The following is a 17,022-nucleotide window of genomic DNA, read 5'->3' as shown; positions in this document are numbered from 1 at the left end:
CTGGGGGTTCCCATCTCCCTGAAGTCTGTTCCTGCCTTAGTGAGTTGTCATGCCAAGAAAACTCCCAAGGGGAAGAAGGTTCCATGTGAGGCTCTGAAAGCTTAGAGTTCAGCCCTGAAGGTGACAGGGCCACAGAGATCCAAGCTTTTCCTCCAGGGCTGCACCAGCAATCTCCCTTCCTAAGTGCTGCACCTCCAGCTTTTCAGTCCCTAACTCTAGCTCCGCACTGGCTCAATAGGCATATTCATAAACCTGGATGTGGAGTGCTTAGGGAGCCAGTCCTGAAAGGCCAAGGTGGCAGGCATTAGCTGAGTGAGGCCCCAGCAAACCCCCAAAAACCCCAGGTGAGGTCCAGCAGGGCCCCTCCCCCTCTACTGTACAAGATTCACTCTGCCCCAGGCTCACATTTGTTACTGCCAGGCAGGAGCTTGCATAGGTTTAAAATCCCAGCTCAGCCCTGCCCAGAGTTTGCCACCCTTGTCCTGGCCCAAGTCCTCCCAGTCCTGAGGTCCCAGACCCTGGGCAGGGGGCCCTTCTGTCATACAGAGCTCTCTGCTTCGGGGCGGCGACATCCCTCTACAAATGGCTTGGCTGCCTGGCACAGCAGGGGAGACAGGGCACCGTTCACCCAATGCCCACATCCCCTCTCACTCAATGAAGCAAGGAAATACATAGGAAAAATAGTCTTTATTGGTCTTCTGAAACGACAAACCAGAAATATAATTTTGCCTTTAAAAATCTTCTGTCTCAGGCTAAAGATATCACCACTGACAACACCCTCCCTCCCCCAGGCCCTTAGAAAATCCTGGCTCTGGGATTGGCCCACCAGCCAAAAAAGGAAGGAAGACTGTGGCCCGACCCAGAGGATCCTGTGAGCCAGAGAACAACCTTGAAGGCTCTCCCGAGGCTCCGAGTACATGTCCCTGCTAGTAGAGGAGGTGGCAGAGAAGAAGGGCTGCCAGGCTGCCCCAATGCCCTCACAGGAGTATCTAAGTGTCAGGCTGGCCTCTTTCTGGCTACCACCAAGACCCTCCTCAGGGCAAGATATCAGCCTGGCATCTCCTGCAGATGAATACCAGTCTCTAAGGAGAGGAACAGTTGAGAACAGAGGACAGTGACCCTGTAAAACGTGCCCAGCCCAAGTAGGACTGCAGCATCTTTTAGCTTGGATAGTCTAAGTGCAATTGCATGCTCCCAGGAAGCCAGGCAGAGCTGATGCACCCCTGGGAAAGAAAGCCCCATTGCTGAGGACTGCCAACAGAATGTAGCCATCCTGTTCCTGTTCCTGCAGTCTGTTGGGGATCTGTGGAAGGCAGCCAGCCTCATCAAGGCCTCACTGCCTGACATCTGCTTTCCTTAAGGTGGAGCACAGCCTAGACCCAGCCTTGAGGTCATAAACAAAAGATGCAGATGACACAGGAGACAAGAGAAGCAGAGGGCTATCTCTGGTAAACCTAGTAGGAGAGGTGCTAGGGTTGCCGTGGCAACGGGCAATTCCTCCAGCAGCATACTTTGGCCCACTTTAGAGGGTCTCAAAGGATTCCTGTGCTACTGTCCAGGACCCAACCCTGATAATGTGAGAGACTGTAGCCAGGAAGTAAGAGGGACTATGGCCTCCAGGCTCAAGGGACAGCGGGCCTCTGCCCCAAGTTCTCATGGCCTCTGTTTCCATCTGACACGTGTGTGCATGTGTGTGTGTGCTTGTGTGTGTGTGTGTGTGTGAGAGAGAGAGAGAGAGAGAGAGAGAGAGAGAGAGAGAGAGAGAGAGAGACTTTGACCTGTGGGACTGTAATAGTGATGCCCTAGGCGTGACAGGGAATTAGTGTATAGACTAAGACCCTGTCTGAAAACCCCACACTAGAACAAAAAATATGAAATTAGTAAACCCAGAGCAATGTAGTCAGACAGAGAGGTCTACAGAAAATAAAGGGACATAATGACATCCACCACCCAGGGAGGACACTGTAGTCACTTTGGTTTGTCTAAGCGCTGGACCCAGATCACAGGGCTGGGGTGTCTGCACTTGGACACCAGCCGCCGAGAGCTGGACAAACTTCACACCACAAGGGTTTAAGAGTATCTTTCTGGCTTCGAAAGGAGTCACAAAAATCTACCTTTGGCTCCCCTGTCCCTCCCTCCCAGGCCCTAATGCAGACTGAAGTGGGAATGGGCAAGAAGTAGGGAGGGTCGCCAGCTATGCTAGCCCTGGGCAGGAGGGAGTTGCTCAGTGCAGGAGGTGCCCCTGGGCTAGGTTCTTTCTTCCCCGTGGCCAGAAGCCTACAGGAAGGCGCAAGTGTTCCAAAGACAAGAGGCCTAGAGAGGGCCTTCCACGGGGATCTTTGGCCCAAGGAAGCTTCTGGGAAACTTGGAAAGAGACTGGGGAGGCTGCCCTACTTGAGGCAGATGAAGACCTGGGAGCTGAAGGAGGCGGTACCAGTGTCAGGCTGAGACCGGGGCCTGTGGCCGGGGGAAGGGCAGCCCTTTTGGTAACAGTCCCACGGAGTCCTCCTTGCTGTCCTACCTGGGCCAGACAGACAGCTTTCATGCCACAGAAGATATCTGCTTTTGGTCTTCACGCTCGCCCTCGGGGTCCCCCATCAGCGGCTGGCGCTTCTTGAGCTCCCGGTGGTACTTGGCCATGAGGGAGGCATAGATGCAGCCGTAAGCAGCAGCCACCACCATCATAATGCAGACAATGCCACACACGACACCCGCGATGATCACTGTGCCGATGGCTCGCCGCACACTCACGGGCCGGTACCTCTGCTTCTGAGGGCAGGCAGTGCTGGGCTCAGGCTCAGGTTCAGCGCCAGGCTTGGGTTTAGGAGGCTCTGGGCTGGCCTTGGTGCAAGGCGGCCCTGGGGCATCCAGCCCAGCAGAGTTGTTCTCATCCTCCAGCTGGGAACAGTAGTTAAACATCTCCATGGGCACTGCACGGATGTCCTTCCCCCTTAGCTCCTTGGGTAGGGTGCAGGCAAGCTGGTCCAGGCGCCCTCCTGCATCCAGGGAAAGAAAGAAGAGATGAACAAGTATCTAGAACTGGGCTGCTCTCCCCTCCCCCCACAGGCTTGCAAATGGAGGACCCAAAAGGTTCAGTCTTGCCGGTAATGTTGTCAGTCCTGATTAGGTAAGAGGAGGTAGGGAGTAGCACCAATGGACCAAGAGCTGTGATCCATGTGTGTCATAGAGGAGGCCACCTATGCTGCCAAAGCCATCGAAAATGGGCATTACCATCACTTTTGTTCCACATAGAATCTCACATCCATGTCATTCAAGCCTGTCCCTCCAAGGTCACACTGACCTGCAGGAGGACAGCAGTTCCATTTTGGGGGCATACTCAAGACACGGCTTTGGTACTTCGAGCCATGTCCCTGCCCAGACTGTCTTCTCTGCCCAAAACCTGACAGCTCACTGATGTTTGTGAACCCTTGCCACTGTTGTCAACACAGTACCTTGGCCTGTGTCTCTTCTCACAAAGAGAATGAAAGCCAAAGCCACTGCCTCATCCACTCCTCCACACACAGCTCTGATGGCCTGAGAACACCGAGAAGCGGGCATGGAATCTTCCTGGGTTTGTCAGGTGTAATGCACAGAGATATCTAGGGAGCAAACCCTGGGGACACAGGAGACTGGAGCTGATAAGGATGTTTAGACAGACCACCAAACCACCTTCATGACACTGGAGAGGCCATCATGCCTAGCTCCCTTGAGCCTAGATGCCTCAAGTCCAGTGTCATAGCAGACATCCATCTCACCCTAGGATACGCTTAGGATGCTGACGGAAATATCTGGGCCAAGGAGTAGAAGGTTGGAGACAGGACCTGGGGAAATGGCTCCTGCACGCTGTCTTAAGGGCAAAGATACATCCTAAGGCAGCACCGGTGAGCATGTGACTGTGGCCACCTTTGGCTAGAATGGCAGAGAGCTAGGGGGTGACCTCATTTTCCTGGACCAGAGACCCAAGATTGAATCCTGTCTGTGTTGTCAGCTGATGATTATTTAACTTATTTAATTATGTCTGAATCTTAGTATTCTTAGCTGCGAAATGAGGATATCTATCTCAATTAGCTGCCTGCGGGATTAAAATAGATAATGTGCACAAAAAGGTATTTGTAAACTGGAAACTAGACAACAGCATTAATCATTTCTCCATTTACAAAAACAGAATTATCATAGTGACTAATAACATCTCAAAGTACTTTACAGTTTGTGAAATGTCTTTAATTGATGTATCCGAGCAGCCTGGAAGTATTGAGTTAGTGGCTGGATAGGAATCGAGCAAGGTAAGAGTGAGGGGAAACACTGTTATTTTCAGAATTTCAACACTGATTTGTTAATTCCACATACACCAAGTAGCTGCCTTGTGCTGGCCACTGACTGTGTCTTACTGTGTGCACTTGATTTTATGAATAGCACTCGCAAATGAGCAAATGAGTCAGTGCTCCGCCGAGCACTTCCTTTATGCTGGGCACTTTTCAAAATACCTCGTATGCATTGCCCTATTTAATTCTCACAATTGGCCATTCTCCCCTTTCCAGATAGACCACGGAGATGCAAATTAGCTTCTCAAGATCACACAGCTAGTAGGTGGCAGGGCCAAAATTCAAACAAGATCTGGCACTTTTAAACACTGTGCTTATTTATTCGCCCTCCCATTCCACTCCATTTTCCTCTTTTCTTACTGATTTGCTCACTTGTTTACTTTTAGGCAAGGTCTCTTGTGGTCCAGGCTGTCCCTTGAACCCCTTGATCCTGCTTCTACCTCCCAAGGGCTGGGATTACAGGTCTGAGCCTGGCTAAGCATTGATTTGACCAACTCATTTCTTCATTATAGAACTTTCTCAGGTTAAAGAGAGAGGGAGCTAGAGAGATGGCTCCGCAGGTAAGAGCACTTTTGCTGCTCTCGTAGAAGAGCCAGGTTCAGTTCCCAGCACCCACACTGGGTTGCTCACAACCAGTTCCAAGGGACACGCTCTTCTGGCCTCCGAAGGCCCTGCATGCATGTAGCACACTAGTACATTTGGGCACACACACACACACACACACACACACACACACACACACAAAATAAATAAATAAAACTTTTTAAAAGTTGGGGAAGAAATCAGGGGTATTGCCTCGCAGAAGTTAGGTTCAGCCTGGAATACATAGTGAGTTCCAAGCCTGGGCCAAGAGTCAGGCTCTGACCTCACACTAAAGAGCCATCAAGGGGATGGAGAGATGGCTCAGTGTTTAAGAGCACTGTCTGCTCTTCCATAGGACCTGGGTTCAATTCTCAGCCACCACATGGTAGCTCACAACTGTCTGTAATTCCAGTTCCAATGGCTCTGACACTCTCACACTAAAATAAAATTAAATTTAAAAAAAAATTTTTTAAAAGAGCCATCAAGCCAGCTCCATGGGTAATGTCACTTGCTGACAGGCCTGATGACCTAGGCTAGATCCCTGAACCTTGCCTGGTAGAAGGAGAGGAACGGCTCCCGAGGCTGTCCGCTGACTTCCACACACGTTCTGTGGCATGCACGCACACACATACACATGTGAACAAATGAATAAATGATGTCTTCTAAGGGAGGAAAGTAAAAACCAAAGCCATTCGGCTGCTTATGAAGTTCTCCATCCAATTTTCTTGGGACTGGAAACTAGTGTCACCCTCACAGGGAAAATGGTTGTGCTTGCAGGTTTCAGTTACATTCGCCCTCATGTAAGAGGCAGGCGACCTTATTATTCCTAGGAAGAGTGGCTGTTCCTCTTCCTGCCCTGCATGCTGGTGGGATAGAGAGCACAGAAAAAGCATCGTGTGTTTTTAAAGTGCCCACATGAAACCTAAGAGAGGCAGAAGTACAGTATATACCCTTAATGAGTCTTAATGAACAGAGGTGAGCGGCTCCTGGCCTCCGATGACCGCAAGGAAGCGGCGATCTTTAAGGAGAGGGACAAAGCTCGTCTTTTCCCTGACCTCATCCCAGCTCCCCCTATTCTGTGACGTGGTAGGGCTTACCTCTGTAGGAGAACCACTCCAGCCAGTGTTTGAACTCCCGCAGGTTGCAGTCACACTCCCACGGGTTGTCCCCCACCTGAAGCAGTTGCAGGCTTGCCAGGGGCTCAAACGTCAGCCGGTCCAGGCTCTGTAGACGATTGGAGCGAAGGGACAGGGATCTCAGAGCCAGGAGCCCATCAAATATCCCTTGGGGCAGCTGAGCCAAGCCATTGATGGACAAATCCAGGTGGCGAAGCAGTGGGGCATGCTGGAGCAGGTCCCTGTCCAGGGTCCTGATGCTGTTGTTCCTCAGCTGCAGCTCCGTCAGATTGACCAGGTCCTCAAAAACGGACCTGGGTAGCTGGTCCAGGAAGTTGTTGGACAGATCCAGCCGCTGCAGGTTGGACAGGTTGGCGAATGCCCAGCTTGGCAGGGCACTCAGTTTATTGTTCAGGAGCAAAAGGCTTTGGGTGGCAGCGGGCACATCCGGGGGCACAGTGGTGAGGCCCAGGCCACTGCAGTCCACCTCCAAGCTGCGACTGTCACAGGTGCAGGAGAAAGGGCAGGCAGGGAGCACCTCCACAGCACACAGGGCGATCCAGCAGGTTATCCCTAGGGAGGAGTCAGGAGGAGAGAGAAACAAGCTTGGATTTTCCTGCCTTAGTTTCCCCCTTCCCAGCTCACACACGCATGCCTTCTTGGCCTCGTCTCCTTGGGCACAAGCTACAGTCAGGCACACCCACACAGGAAGGTGCTTGGGGACCTGAAACATCATCACACTGTGACCAAAAAGTCACTTCTGTCAGTGGAGTGCCTAGAGGATAAACCACGCAGGACCTCAGTTCCTGCTCAGAGCCTCCGCTGCTAAATGTCTCGGAACTAAGATGCCCTAATGCTCCAAATGTTTATGATTGTAAGATTTTTATAATACTAGGGATACTCTTCAAAGCCAGTGACCACAAGGCTGGGTCTTTCTCATGGAAATCCCAACCCCACCTGAAGCCACATCACAGCTGAGATGTGCTGTGCGTTTGAAAGGGGGGGGGCATAGTTTACCCTACAATATCTTAAATGCTATGTCTAAGGTGGGAGCCAGTCCCAGCTGGGACCTGCATCAGAGCACCGTGGTAGTAACAGGGTAAATCACACAGCTGGCTCCATCTGCACTTGGCCTCTGAAGCTGCAAGGCCCACCCTGTACTTCTAATCTTAGTGTGCAAGGTACCATTTCTGGGTGGACCAAGTAACAGGATTCTTGCCATGTCCTGATTTGGACTGAGATCCTTCTGAGTAGGGTACATGGGTCCAGCCTGGAGACAGCTGCTGGAAGTGAGCCCCAGAAAGCAGCCCTTTCTGATGGTGACCCTGTAGTCAACCCCACCCACCTTCCTGGGATCCTGGGAGAATAAGCTAACACAGTTCTGTCTCCATTGCATCAACCCAGAGTCCTGAGAAAAGCCCCCGATGGAGAACTGATGAGGTTCAAAGCCAGTCAAGGCCAGCTGGCCTGACTTGGATGGCCAGCTTCCAATCCAACCAGGGCACCTAGATGAGACAGTCTCCAGTCTGTCTGGTGGGTGTCTGGTCATCTAAAGTCCCAGAGGGCAGAGTTTGAGGAGACAAGATGACACTCTCTCTGCCCTTTCTTGTGGGATTAGTGACAGTAGAGGACACGCTATGAGGCTGACACCTGAGCTACTTTGTTCTTGGTAGGAAATGGACACAACTTTACTACTCAGTCACCTGGACACCTCTTCAGAAGGCCACCTGAAATGACCTCCCACCTCTCTGAGCCCATCTACAGGGTCAGCCTGTCCCATAAACACACACACACACACACACACCACACCACACACCACACACCACACCATACCACACCATCTGAGCAGCAATGCTCTTTATGTTTTACTTTCAAGAAGAAGCCACATGTGTGCATACATCTGTACTCAGCTCTTAGGAGGCAGAGGCAGAGGATTGCACATGTGGGGCTAACCTAGGATACATAACAACTATCTAAAGAAAATCAGGGAAGGGATGGAAGGGGCATGGAAGGAGGAAGAGAAAGAGAAAGAATTGAAAGAAACCAGAGAGGAAAGAAGATGGGAGGGAAGGGAAGAAAGGAAAGGAGAGGAGAGAAGAGGGGAGGAAAGGGGAGGGGAAGGGAGGAAAGGGGAGGGGAGGGGAGGGGAGGGGAGGGGAGGGGAGGGGAGGAACGGAGCCCTGGAGAAGGACAATCATCAACAAGAGCCACACTCCTTGCTCTTTCTGGTGAAGAAATGACATCTGGATAGGGAGAAAACAACTCCCCCCCCATCCCCGTCCACCAAATTCAGAGTTGCAACAAAGCTCTAGTGACAAGAAAACATAATCCTGTGCTGAAAGGTGTCGGCATGATCCCAGGATGAAAGGGATCTGAGCCCCTGGATCAGCTGTTCACCTGGTGAATAATTCAGGCAGCTCCCAGCTAAGGCAACTGGACCGAAGGCCAGGGGAGGTCAGGCAGAGCAATGTCCCTTTGGGCCATTTCTCACTTCTTACTGCGTGCCCATGGGCAAACCAGCCATGGCTGACCTTATCCCTTTGAAGAGAATTTTCATCGACAAGGTGCTTTCCTTGTTACCGCGGTGCGAGGTAGCATACCTAAGTGTGCTATGTTAGAGTGCTGGGTGTAGAGGGAGGAATGGCTCCAGTCCCTGTGACCCCCTTCTTCCACTGCTGCACCCCAAGAGCTCACTAGTGCCTCTTCAGAGCTGGGAAGGCTGCGGCATACAGATTCGGCTGAGGCTTCTGGGTTCGTCCAGCAGACAAGATGGCTGAGGCCAAGTGGGAAGGCAGCTTCCCTTACAGCCAAGACTGGCTGGGACTGCGACCCTCGTGGGGCCGATGTCTGCCCCTGCGGAGCACACGCTGCACACACTGCACATCCCAGCTAAACGTAGTGACGCTGGAGGCCTCTCCAACAGAACTCTTGGGTCACGACTGCCAAGGCATGAGAAACAGGGGGCAAAACCAGCTGTCCAGCCTCCTTCTCCCAGCCTCAGTAAAGTGCTCTGCATGAACTGCCTTTACTTAGCAAGGCTTGAGTCTGGGCCTCCCCGAGGCAAAGCCCTGAGATCCAGGGAGGCCAGACACTAAGCTGTCACCCTGCCAGATACACACCTCACCCCCATGCTGGGCTCATACTCACAGGAGACCTGCCTCCACTGCAGGACAAGCTTGCTCCTCTGCTCTGGGCCACTGCCTGGTGCAAGCATGGTGAAAGCCACACACTCTGCAGCTCTGGAGAGAGAGAGAGCCTTGGCATGCAGCACTTGTCAGTCCTGTGAGAGAGAGAGAGAGAGAGAGAGAGAGAGAGAGAGAGAGAGAGAGAAAGAGAGAGAGAGAGCGCTGGGTGGTGGTGCAAGACATTTGGAGCCTGTTCCAGCCCAGGGGTTAAGGACAAGGCCCAGGTGTCTCTTTATATTCTTCCTTCTCTCTCCTGTTGTTCTCACTATGATGCTCTGAAGGGCCGGGGTCAGGATGATCAAGCAAATAGCAAGCAAAATGGTTATCTCCTGGGGCGTGGGCTGAAGGGCACAAGAAGTGTCAGCTGAACTCCAGATCAGGCCTTTCTCTGTCCCCGCCCCCCCCCATTCTTCCCTTACTCCCCTGAGGCCTCTCTACACTCTGAGGTGGGGGCAGGGGCGGGGGAAGCAGCTTTAAAAATGATTCCATTGCAATGTGCCTCCCTCCACCCAGCCGTACCACGTCCCTGATGGGAAAATCAAGGCCCATCTCTCCTAGATAAATAAAGGAAGCCCCTGCTCCCACCTGAGCCTCTCTTCTCTGCCCGGATGCACTAGTCTCGTCCCCCTGCCCCCAGCTTACCATAGCTGTGGGGATGCAGAGGCCAGGCCCTTCCCTTCGTAGCGCCTGCTGACAGGTAGGGTGTAAGTGGCTGCACGGCCCTCTGGCTCCCGATCCCAATGTCGCCTTGAGGTGACTCAACGACGCTTGGTCTTCTGCCAGCTAGCCAATCTATAACTTCTGCAGCCTGGGTGTTCCTGCCCTTCAGCCGCTGGCCCAGCAGACCTAGAAGAGAAGGAGAAATGGCAGAGGGTTAGTGGCAAAGAGTTAATAGCAGAGGGTTAGTGGCAGAGGATTAGAAGTAGGCCAACTGTAGGCAGCAGGTGACTCTTCCAGGGGCCAGGTGGGCTACTTGCCCTTTTTAGGGCCTGCCGCAACCCAGTGTCTCCTAAAGGAGCTCCAGGCCTCCTTAGCACCCTACTAAGAGTGCTTAAGAGCTTTGAGACAGGAAGCTGGAGTCTGCACCCTGCCAGCTCCATCAGAGGGGAAGCTAACACTACTACAAGGCACTAGGGGCAGTGGGAGCCAGGATGGGATCAGACAGGCGAGACTGTATTATACCCCTGCTCCCTTTTAGTGCCCAAAGGGCACTGTTCCCTGGGACCACTCTTCCCAGGATAGCTGCAAGTTAGCCTTCTTCAGGGGCCCCTCTGTAGCTTCAGTTGCAGCCCTCATGGGTCTGTTTAGTCCTAGAGCTCCCAGCCAAGGGCAGAGCAGGGCTGCTGCTGAGGAGGCCAGTGGAGCTGCCAGATGCTTGGGCAGTCCGTCTAGCGTCTAGAAGCCCAGCAGCCTGGCTCAGGTTTCCCTCAGGTGTTTGGGGAACCGCTCCCATTGCGTTCTCCCCATCCCAGCCCCATTTAGCTGCTGTTTTGTTGTTTTGTTGTTTGTTGTTTGAACGGAAGCTGGATGGGAACTCGTTATGTAGACCAGGCTGGCCTTAAATTCACAGTGATTCCCCTGCCTCTGCCTCCCAAGTGCTGGGATTAAAGGCGTGCGCCACAATGCCTAGCCCCATTTTCTATTCTCTATCTGCACTCTATGCCACCCTAGGGATCTTCAGGAAGCCGCCCAGGTGGCCTGTACTGCTGTGACCTATGCAACCCTCAGGTGCTGTGTTCTGCTCCCAGCAGGGGCAGCTTGCTCAGGAACGCAGTGCCCATCTGCCAGCCCTGACTTTACCTCTCCACTTCCCAGCTAGGAGGCAACAGCTTGTGAAGGGGCCAGCAGCGGTTGCACGCCATAACTGAGCTGTGCTGTAACTCCACACGGCTGCAGGCTAAGGTCGGAAGTCTGGCCCTTGCTGCCGTGCGCGTGGACCTCAGCACTTAGTGGTTACAGTGGCTTGGCTTCGGCTCTCCTGGTACTATCCTGGCTCAGAGTCACAGGCGAAGGATGTCTGGGTTCAAATCCATGTCCTCCATCTCCTTCTAACGCACCGCTTAAACGCTGCCCCCAGCTCTTCCCCCCTAAATGTGATAATCTGACACTCGGTGGGTAGAAACAGAGTTGTCGCGTGTGGCATACACATCACATAAGGAATATAGGCAAAGGCTCCCAGCTGGCCTTGAGCCTACCATGGGCTTCAAGAGAGGTCAGTCTCACAGGTGTCTGAGCCTGCTGCAGGCTGTGCCTGGTCACACTCCATGGCATGCTCACTGTATTCTTATTCAATGTATCTCTGCCCCTCACATGCAATGCCCAAACAGACCTGCCGTTTCAGACAGCAGTCTCCCGCTCGCTATGCAACCCCACACCCACCCCTGACCTTCAAAATGTCAGGCACACCACAGGTCACAGCCCCTGTTAAATACCAAGCCGGTTATAGCCACCCAGAATGCACAGATATACTAAGCAGCTTGCCGAGGTTACGTGGTAGGTCAGGATGGGTCGCAGGCTTCTGAGTCAGGCTATTTACCCACTTCCTGATGACTGTCAGCCTGCAGGGGCCCTTGTCGGGAAATATGTGTGTGTGCACAGAACTCTCAGACACAACCTTGAGGCACTGTACACAGCAGAAGGAGGTGGGCCCGTACAGAGAGACGTGCAACTAAGCATATAATAACACATGTGCTTGCACACACAGACTCCCACACACAAGTACCAGATCCGTGCAGCTAGGCGTGTACTGGGGATACACAGGCACATGTATGCACACCCACACCATACACATGCTCGCTGGCGGCATTCCAGAACTTCTTAGATGCCATCACTCAGGCAGCAGAGGGTGCCTCACAACTGCAGCATAGCCCCCAGCAGGGAGGAGGCACAGGGGCACTTCCAGCCTAGAAGGAAGAGCTACTGAGAACCCCCCCCACGATGCAGCCACAAGGCCAGGTCCAGGGAGCACTGAAGGCCCAGCTCAGCATCTGCTCCCATGCCTGTGCCCTTCCACAGGGGGACAGGCTGGGGAGAAGCGTCATTCAGGTTAACCTCCACCCAGGACTCAAAGGAGGCTCTTCCTCCTACTTTGTCCAATCAGTCTCACCCTGCCTATGATGCCAGGAGCTAAGAGCAAACAGTGCAGGCCAGGGTGTTGTCTACTGAGGTGGCAAGGTGGCAGGTAGGACTCTGGTGGCTGGGATTCTCTGGAGAATCCCCTCCCAGCTCTCTCCAGGGAGCTGCCCTGCCTCCTCTGATGTCAGTGCCTTCCTGTTCCTCAAGGAGGTGTGAGAGAGGGGCACTCCCTAGCCTTTCTGCCCCCAAGTCCACTCACAACACCTCCCAGCAAAAGACCCTTCTGGTCCCGAGACAGCGGGAGACTCCTCAGGAAAAGGGTGACCTACATTGAGAAGCAGAGGACAGCTGCTGCTGCTGCTGCTGCTGCAGGCATTGGCCAACTGCTGGAATAAATTAACACTCTGTGGGAGTGGGAGACAGAATAGTGCTGGAGGTCCTGCTGGAGGGGAAACTCCGTCCTCGCCCCACCCCGACCCCAGTCTTGCAGCTCCTGGGCACTGGGTTCAAGACCTGCTCCCAAAACTAACCTGTGTTTTGTCCTAGCCCCAATGCCAACAGGGTCCCTGGATTCCTTTTGGGCTCCGGGTTGAAGAATAGGTGTGATAATCTAGGAGTGGCCAACCTTGGACTCTCTCAAGCCAGAAATAGGTGGGTTTGACTCTAATGGGCTATTAAAATCAGCTAGCCCGGAACCTTTCAGAAATGCTGACTCTCAGGTCCCACCTAGACTGGCTAAGCGAGAATCCACCAGGTTACAAGATCCTAAGCAATCTGGGGACATAGTCAAGATGGAGACGTATAGACGAGCATTCCTGGCCACCAAACAGCTCCCCAGGAGGCCATACTGGCCCACCCTTAGACCAGGCAACTGGGGACAGCATAGGCTGCATACAGTAAGCCAGAGGAGCTGGGACAGAAAATGGCAGCTATAAAGGAAAAACATATCCAGGGCTCCCCCAGAACTTTGACAAAACTCTCCTAAGGCAGAGCAAGACATGGGCACCAACATGAGGGCCTTCTCCAAGCCTTTACCTAGGGACACACTGACGGCCACAGTCAAAGAGCTACACAGCATTGTGGTCTTGGCGCTCGTACAGTTCAATAAGGTTAGAGTCATTATCAGACTCTAATTATTAGTTATTAACATCCTAAGGAAACTGAGGCACGGAAAAGTTTAAGCAAATGGAAGTATATAGATTGGGCCTGTTTCCTGGCCACAAAGCTGGTGACTCAGTTGCCCTCAGAAGTTCTGGCCTCAGCCCTATCTCTCAGGTAAAGGCTGAGTCAGACACAGGGGCATACAGCCCTCATGCATATAGAACTTTACAGTTTATAAGGCGACTCGGTATCACAGTCTAAGCAAACAGCCACTCCTGTCCCCATCCTACCCACAGGTTGAAAGGAACCCAGAAACCCCCTCTCGTCCCGGCTGGGAGCTGGGGGATGTGGTGGGGCAGCTGGGGAGTGGAGGGTGAGAGCAGCAGGCAGGCGAGGCAGGCGCGGGGGGAGGGGGGGACAGCCAGAGGTTTCACTTGTTCCTACTAGCCAATGGCTGCTGTACCCACTAGAGATAGAGCGTGGGAGCTGTTTCCCCTCGAACCCCAGCTGCCCCCTCCCCCAGCTTGGAGCAGCCAGGCAGGATTGCTCTGCTGCAGAGTATCAAGGTTAGGAAGACAGAGTGCACCTGCCCTCTGATTTCTCCCACAGATGTAGGCCTGCTCTCCCCCATGATGTGGGTCACCCAGGTAAAAAATTTAAAAAAAAAATAAAATAAACCAACCAAACAAACACCTCGCCCCAGGCCTGGGATCTATAGGATTCCTCTGAGCTTCTTCTCGGTACCCGGTACCCTCCTGACTCCTGGGCCCATTGCCCTGCATACCCTCCCAGGTATCTCTTCTGCACCACGCACGCACGCACGCACGGCCTTTGCACCCCCTCCCACCTGACTCCCTGCCTTCCTACAGCCTGTGTAGTCCTACTCTGCCTGCTTAGCTCTTCAGGGAGGCTCAATGCTATGAAGTGGTCCTGTCCCATCTTAGAGGACTTCCAGGGGGTCTGGATATCTGGTCTGAGCACCTGGAATCCCTTGTAGCCCAGAACACAGGAAACTGAACTGTTTTCCTGGGCTGCTGTCACCTGTCTGGCCACGAGGCCCTTCTAGAAAATACCTCTACATCTGCCCCATCAGTCACCCCTAAATGTACATGCCCAGTGAAGCCGTTTCTAACTCTCTTCTGCTGGGAGAACAGCCACACACCCTCCTTCTAGGTCCTCTTGGTACACCGGTCTGCTCATGTGCAGCCTCTTGAACCACATTTCCTTGTCAGGTTCTCCCTGTCTGCTCCCTGGAAAGCAGACCAGGAAACCCAACACACACCAGGGTCACTCCATGAAGCCAAAGAGTCCACTGAGGACCCAGAAGGCTCTCACCATTCAACTGGCTCCCTGGGCAGGAGCCAAGAAAGATCACCCAGCCTCATCCTGGCTCCCCCCTCTTCCCAGCCTTGTACATACAAACACCCATTCCAGCCCCCTCCTTCGTCACCCAGCCAGCTAAAGCAAGACCCCAGCTCCAGGTCTCGGCCCTTGGAAAAATGAGAATAGGGCAAGCTTGTCCCGAGCGAGCGCAGACACATCCTCTAGCCAGACCTCAAAGAACACAGCTAGGGGGCTTAAGGAACCTCTTTGCCTGCCTGGTTTTCCCCATCTCCCTCTTCTGGCAGAACCAGAGCCCTCCTGCAGTGGGAAGGTGGGGGTGGGAGCGCTGGGCTCTTCTTGGCAGCTTGGGAGCTGATGTTGGATTTCCCTACCAGCTGGACTTCCCCCGCCCAGTGCCACATGCCGGCTTTTTCCCCTCCCCCCACCTGCTGTAGTTATCTAAGCTGTGGGCCTGTCAATCTGAGTCACACAAGGCAATGCCCAACAAACCCTGGCAGCCTGGTGCCAACATCCCCACCACCACCCTGGAATGCAGACAGCTGGGGGTGGGAGGCAGAGCAACCAATCAGAGCCCAGCCCCGGACCTGCCGGCCATACAGGAATTTGAACTGCAGATTCCTGGGCAGAATCCAGCGTTATGAAATGGGCCTGGGGCTCCTGAAAACCAATGTCCTGCTTCGAGTCAGGCCTCCATGCCCGTGAGAACCAGGCAGCCAGGTGAATGTGACCTGGCTGTACACTGCCCCCTATACTGAGTGCCCAGTGCTCCTAAAGCACCCGCCCCACCTGCTGCAGAGGCCATTATGCAGCGGTGGTTGGGTCACCTAAGCATCTCAGGTTCCTGGCTTGTCTGGCCATCCAGTGTCCTAAAATCAGGGCCTGGGTTTGTAAGAAACGAACTACCAGTCACCCCTCCTTCACTCCCAGCCACACCCCCACCAGGGAGGCACCCTCAAGACTGCAAAGACTGTTCCAACTAGGAAGGGCTCCTTTGCACCCTTGTCCAAGGACAGCTCCCTAAGGCCAGACCGCCCAGACAGAGCAACTGGTATAAAGAAAGGTTCAACCCTCGCCTCACTCAGTGGGTCCTCCACTCTCCACCCCTACTCCAAGCCTCTCTGAATGCCAGACACCTAAGCTGTCTCCCCCTTCCCTGGCTGCCGCTCCTCCCGCTGCGGGGACATTTCTATGCTACCCAGGGCCATCATGTGGCACCAGCGCTGCTCTCCTCTCTGTCCCCTCCTCCCTATCCGCTCCTTAGCAGAATATACAGCTAAGTCCCCAGCACTAAGGGGTCAGAGTTCCTAACGCTCTGTATCTTGGGGTTACCCAAGTGTCTGGTCCTAAGTGGTTCCCCCACAACCCACCACAGCAACAGCCCTGGGAAGAAAATCCTGCCAGGTGGTCCCTAGTTCCCATACCCGAGCCACCCCTCCTTTTGCGCCAACCCAATTCTCTCCCAGAAGCCGTTCTCAACTCACCTTTTTGCACTGGGACCTGATGCTCAGACCAGTTAGCCGGACATGGGCAGCTTGGCAAGGAGAAGGCGGGGATGTCGGGTCGTTCAGGGCAGCGGGAGCCTGGCCAGCGCCTGTGAAAGAGGCGGACCGGCAAGCTGAGCTGCCGCTACCGGGGAGGGGGCTGCGGGGTCAGCGACAAACTGAAGCGAAAGAGGGAGGGCGGGAGGCAGACAAACCGAAGAGGGGGAGAGGCAGAGGGAGCAGCGCGCGCGCGCGTGCTCAACAGCGAGCGAGCCGAGGGAGGAGAGCGCGCAGCGGAGTGACAGCTGGGGCGCATCTGCGATGGCGGGCGCGCGCACCGGCCTCTGAAGCTTTGTGGCAGCAGGAGGGCGTTGTGGGTGAATCAACGTTGCCCGAGGCCAGAGGTAACCGCGCCTCCTCTCACCTGCAGGCACTCCTGCGAGCGGCCACCTCTGTCTGTCTGTTCGGTAGGCAGGGCCTTCCAAGGGGTAAGGGACCCAGACCACAGCTCCATAGACTGACTTGGATCTCAGACTTGCTGGAACACTAGGTCTGTCTCCCGTGTCAGAGCCCAGCTATGAGAAGGAAAAAGCCAGCTCCTTAAAGAATGGGTTGTCTTGCAAGGCGAGAGCTGGGGTACTCAGATGCCAAGAAACAGAGGGCCCTTTAGACAGGGGACTGAGTCTCTAATTGTGACCCACTTGGCCAGGACTCTTAAGGCGAGTGGAGTGTCAGAGCAGGCAGCTGCCACCTGATGCCCAACAAGCACAGAGACCATGTGCCTCGATGCCCACAGGGAACCCTGAAGGAGCTGGCT

At 54.0% G+C, this 17,022-nt stretch overlaps 2 protein-coding genes across 5 annotated transcripts in view; one reads left to right on the top strand and one right to left on the bottom strand.

The window, feature by feature from the left end:
- The window catches only part of CACNA2D4 (calcium voltage-gated channel auxiliary subunit alpha2delta 4), a gene marked incomplete at its 5' end in the record, with an annotated part of 99,668 nt that overhangs the window by 64,410 nt on the left and 18,236 nt on the right, over window positions 1-17,022 (top strand). The window lies entirely within an intron of this gene.
- Window positions 669-16,668, bottom strand: LRTM2 (leucine rich repeats and transmembrane domains 2). 2 transcript variants are annotated; one of them, XM_084766128.1, is made up of 6 exons: window positions 16,630-16,668; window positions 16,206-16,315; window positions 9,847-10,050; window positions 9,167-9,299; window positions 6,002-6,592; window positions 669-2,996 (listed from the first exon to the last, which is right to left on the bottom strand). In XM_084766128.1, the coding sequence occupies exons 4-6, from the start codon at window positions 9,231-9,233 to the stop codon at window positions 2,542-2,544; spliced, it is 1,113 nt and encodes a 370-aa protein (XP_084622254.1). In that variant the 5' UTR covers window positions 9,234-9,299; window positions 9,847-10,050; window positions 16,206-16,315; window positions 16,630-16,668; the 3' UTR covers window positions 669-2,541. The 2 variants fall into 2 exon arrangements, with proteins under 2 accessions (XP_084622254.1, XP_084622253.1); XM_084766127.1 differs by lacking the exon at window positions 16,630-16,668 and having other exon boundaries at window positions 16,206-16,581.

The sequence above is a fragment of the Acomys minous genome (assembly GCF_964271855.1).
Source record: "Acomys minous genome assembly, chromosome: 17".
Taxonomy (NCBI): domain Eukaryota; kingdom Metazoa; phylum Chordata; class Mammalia; order Rodentia; family Muridae; genus Acomys; species Acomys minous.
The sequence above is the reverse complement of the archived record's forward strand: the minus strand, read 5'-3'. Positions and strand labels throughout refer to the sequence as shown.